General features: G+C 40.7%; 1 protein-coding gene across 1 annotated transcript in view; it reads left to right on the top strand.

Moving 5' to 3' along the window:
- BPTF (bromodomain PHD finger transcription factor) overlaps positions 1–4,306 on the top strand; it is a 141,867-nt gene that overhangs the window by 68,729 nt on the left and 68,832 nt on the right. The window contains exon 6 of the mRNA XM_008566473.1: positions 3,948–4,136. Within this exon, the coding sequence (XP_008564695.1) occupies positions 3,948–4,136 (189 nt within the window). The remainder of the gene's footprint in view (positions 1–3,947; positions 4,137–4,306) is intronic.

The raw sequence follows: 4,306 nt of genomic DNA on the forward strand, positions 1-4,306 counted from the left end.
GGCGCACTGTAGCAGTGCGCCACCGGGCCGGCTCAACCTCTAGGCTTTTTTGGTGGGTAGCATTAGGAAATAAATATTTTTGAAAATAAAAATATCATCAGTTTATATTGGTATTTTAAATTCAGATTGAGGATCATATACTTAGTTACTTTGTTTTCACACTTGTACTCTTTTGCCTTACACTGAAAGCCTTAGGTCTTTTTTCTTTTTTTTTTGGCAGTTGGCCGGTATGGGGATCTGAACCCTTGACCTTGATGTTACAAGGCTGTGCTCTAACCAGCTGAGCTACAGGGCCTGCCCTGAAAACCTTAGTTCTTAACAACAGTAACTCAATTATGCATTTCCTTTATCCTGATACAGAATTTATCCTAACAGAATTTATCCTAATGTGCATTAATAACAATAAGTGTTTTTATATGTAGTAGTATTTTTATAATACCAGTATTACTGCTGATAGTAAGACTACTGAATGACACTTAAGACTTTTTTGCAGCTCTTTATTTGTCCTTATTCTATATTTCTACTAAGGATACAGTTAAGCTACTGTTTTCCAAACTCATTTGTAATCATTTTTTACTCTGTGTGGTTATGCACAACTTGATATACAGTTAGTATCAGTTTGTTTTCAGTTTTTAGAGACTGCATTTCTTTTAATTTTAATATTTTTTTATTTTAATTTTTATTGAATCATAATTGATTATACATATTTTGGGGGTTCAAGGACATATGTTGATTAAATCAATATTACTAGCATATATATTGTCACAAATCGTACTTATTCTGTATGCCCCTTATCCAATCTCTTCCCATCCCTTTCTCCCTCCTGCTCCCCCTCTAATTACCCTAGATTTTTTCTCTCCTTCTGAAAGAGTAATAGTTACTCTGTTGATTTGTTGCCTAGATGATCTGTCCAATACTGAGAGGTGTGTTCAGGTCCCCCAGTATTATCGTAGAGCACATGCTTCTTCTGTCACTCTGGAATGGGCTTCATGGAGAGAGACATCCTCTTCTTTTCTTTGGTCTCTGCTGGTAACTCTCCTTGTGTCAATGCACTCCAGTGGCTGGCAGACCATCTGTGTGGTGGTTGTGGCATCGAGTGGCTTTTTTTTTTTTTTTTTGTCTTTTTTCGTGACCGGCAACGGATCGCAACCCTCAGTGTCGCGCCCGTACCGAACCGGGACCAGCCACGGGATCACAACCCTCGGTGTTGCTCCCGCCCCTCACTCAGCCAGTGAGCGGCCAGTCTGTATGTGGGATCCGAACCCTCGGCGGGAGCGCCACCACACTTCCCAAGCAGCACACTGCAGCAGTGCGCCACCGGGCCGGCCCGCATCTAGTGGCTTTTGCGGCAGCTGTGGTTACTGTGGTGGCTGTGGTATGCCACCCACATGGAGGTAATGTCTTTGGCATGTCCCTTGGCACTGGCAGTATGCCTGGTTGTGGGGGGAGGGGTCCAGTCCTTGGATTCATGCCTCAGGTCCCCAGGTGGGCCCTGTGGTGCAGGCGGTGTGCCTGGTTGTGTGTGGGGGTCCAATCCCCAGATCCATGCCTCACCAGGTCCCCACGTGGGCCCTGAGGTGCTGGTGGTGTGCCGGGGCCAGAACTAATTTTTTGTCCTTTGCTTTCTTCTAAAATGGGGAAACTTCCTGTGGGGACCAGTACTTGATTGAGCTGTGTGGTTGAGCTAACTTGTTGCTTTGCTGCTGATTCTCTAGGGAAGGTTTTTTGTGCAGCTCAGGTTGACTTTTAGGTACTTCCAGCTCTCCAGAGAGCTGGTGCACCTAGGTCACGTAGAAACTCTGATCTGGGCCTGAGTCTTTTCATCAAACTACACCCAATGCAATTCTATATTCCTGACCAGTCTCCTCTCAGTGGTCCTTTGCTGATTGAGGTGCCAGTCAGCTGTCCTTGCTGTGCCCCAGTGTTCCCCCAGCGGGCCTGTCTCCCCCACCGCCTGTGCTGCCAACACTTCCCATGGGACTGGCTGTGTGCCAGTCCCTTGCAGTGACTCACCAGCCTCTGAGTGGCTCCTTTTTTTCAGTTGTCTGTGGCCCCTCACTTCTGTGTGGGTCCACAGGAACCCTATTAGTGGTCTTGCTGGCCTGGGGGCCACCATGGCCCCCTTCTCCCCTGCCACCTCCAAACAACTTCATCCAAAGGGCACAGCTGCAGGTTTTGCCAGCTCCTGCTCCATGTGCTCAGCAGCTCCAGCCTTAAAGTGGCCACGGCATGAAACAGAGCAGTTTTTTCTTTCTCTCATTGTGGCTTCTCCTGCCTTCATGCACTCCGTAAGTCTCTCCTCTTCTTCCCCTGAGCTCCAGCAGCCCCGGCTTGGCTGTTGTTGCTTTTTTATAGTTGTAAATTGGTTGATTTGTGGGTTGAGAGTGATGCTGGGGACTGTCTGTTCCACCATCTTGACCAGAAAAACTTCATTTTTTAAAAAATATAATGAAACATTTGCATTATTACAAAGCCAAAACTATATAACTAGATATGTTCAGAGAATTTTTACTTCCATTCTTCCTTCTCCAGGTAGCCATGTCTTCTTCCCTTTCCCTTATGGGTAGCCATTCTTGTTTGTTTTTGGTTATTCTTCCAGTGTTTTTCTGGTTTTGTTTTCTGTAAATAAAAGCAAATAATGTTCATAAAATCATATTTTCCTCCCCTGCTGACACAAAAGTTAGCATACTGTGAGTACTGTTGTTTACCTTTCTTTCTACATTTAATCTTGGAGGTCATTTCATATATGAATTAGTGATTATTCTTGATCCTTGCTGTGGTGCATATTTCACTGTGCACACCATCTCTTATTCAACCAGTACCCTATTGATGGGCATTTTGTTTCTGGTCTTTTGCCATTCTAAGTAATGCTTCAGTGAATAGCTCTGTAGATACGTAACTTAGTATTTTGCTAGTATATTTTGGGATAGATTTCTAGACATGGGATTGCTAGGGTAAGAGTAAATGCATATATAATTTTTTCAGATATTGTCAGTTCCCTTTTATCCACCTTGCCTCATTTTGCACTCCCACAGCAATGTGTGGGAGTGCCTGCTAACCCACTGCTTCTCCACCTGAGTGTATTGTGAGACTTGGATTTGTGCTGAGTAGTAGTTTGTCAATATAGTTTTACTTAGCATTTCTCCTGTTAGAATTAAAGTGAGCATATTTCCATGTGCTTAAAGGCCATTTTCATTTCTTTTCTAACTATTCATATATTTTCCCATATTTCTATCAGGTTGTTGGGTTCTTTTTTCCAAAGAAATTTTTGGGAGCTCCTCATATGTTAGAGGGGGTCACTGTGATATACTATCAACCACTTTTACTTTAGAAGATTTAAAGAGTATCTTATTAGTGGCAAAAATGAACAACACAGAGGGAGACTCTTAATTTCTAAACTACCATAGAAAGATTTAGGCTTTCAGTTCATGGTAGTGTTAATTTTGATGCACTTTTAGGAACTGTACTCTTAGTGATACTATTAAATTATCCTTGAAAGTTAACAATCACATTTAGGCATTACCTTCCAGTTAATCTTGGGGCATAGAATCAAGCAGAAAACCTTAGAGATAAATAAACCTGTTTAATTCTATTTCTAATACTGTTTGAATACTTTTTGAAAAGTAAGAATTTTTTTCTCAGATTTTGAGATATTATTGCAGCAAAACTTGGTTATTCTTCAGCTTTGGGGTATCTGAAAGATTGTCTGCCTCATATCATAGACCAAGATGATAAGAGTCAGGGATTTAATAAACTGGGAAACTTAAATAACTCATAGGATGTTGCTTACCAATTTCTTTTCATACATTGCATTATTCATACATGAACAGTTTTCTTTGTAAAATATAGCTTTGTAATGAAATTCTAAAACAATTAAATGTCTTTTCTGACAATTAGTTATTTTTTATGTGATTTCCATTTAAAAATCAGTTATTCTGTTTTTCTAGAAGAACCTAACAAGACATGTGACAGCAGTAACACTAGTGCTACCACTACCTCCATCCAGCCTAATCTGGAAAACAGTAACAGCAGCAGTGACCTAAATTCTTCCCAGAGTGAATCTGCTAAGGCAGCTGATGATCCAGAAAATGGAGAAAGAGAATCCCTTACACCTGTCTCTGTTCAAGAAGAGATAGGTAAGAAAACACTTCATCCATTAAAGGAAGCTTTTTTTTTTCCCCCTCAAGTTTTTAATTTTTTAAATAAAAGTTTGGTGAGGGTGGGAAGATTTTTTCTTTTTCTTTTTCTTTTCTTTTCTTTTCTTTTTTTTTTTTTTTTTTTTTTTTTTTTTTTTTTTTTTTTTTTT

Source organism: Galeopterus variegatus, unplaced genomic scaffold (genome assembly GCF_000696425.1).
Source record: "Galeopterus variegatus unplaced genomic scaffold, G_variegatus-3.0.2 Scaffold243, whole genome shotgun sequence".
In the NCBI taxonomy this organism is placed as follows: domain Eukaryota; kingdom Metazoa; phylum Chordata; class Mammalia; order Dermoptera; family Cynocephalidae; genus Galeopterus; species Galeopterus variegatus.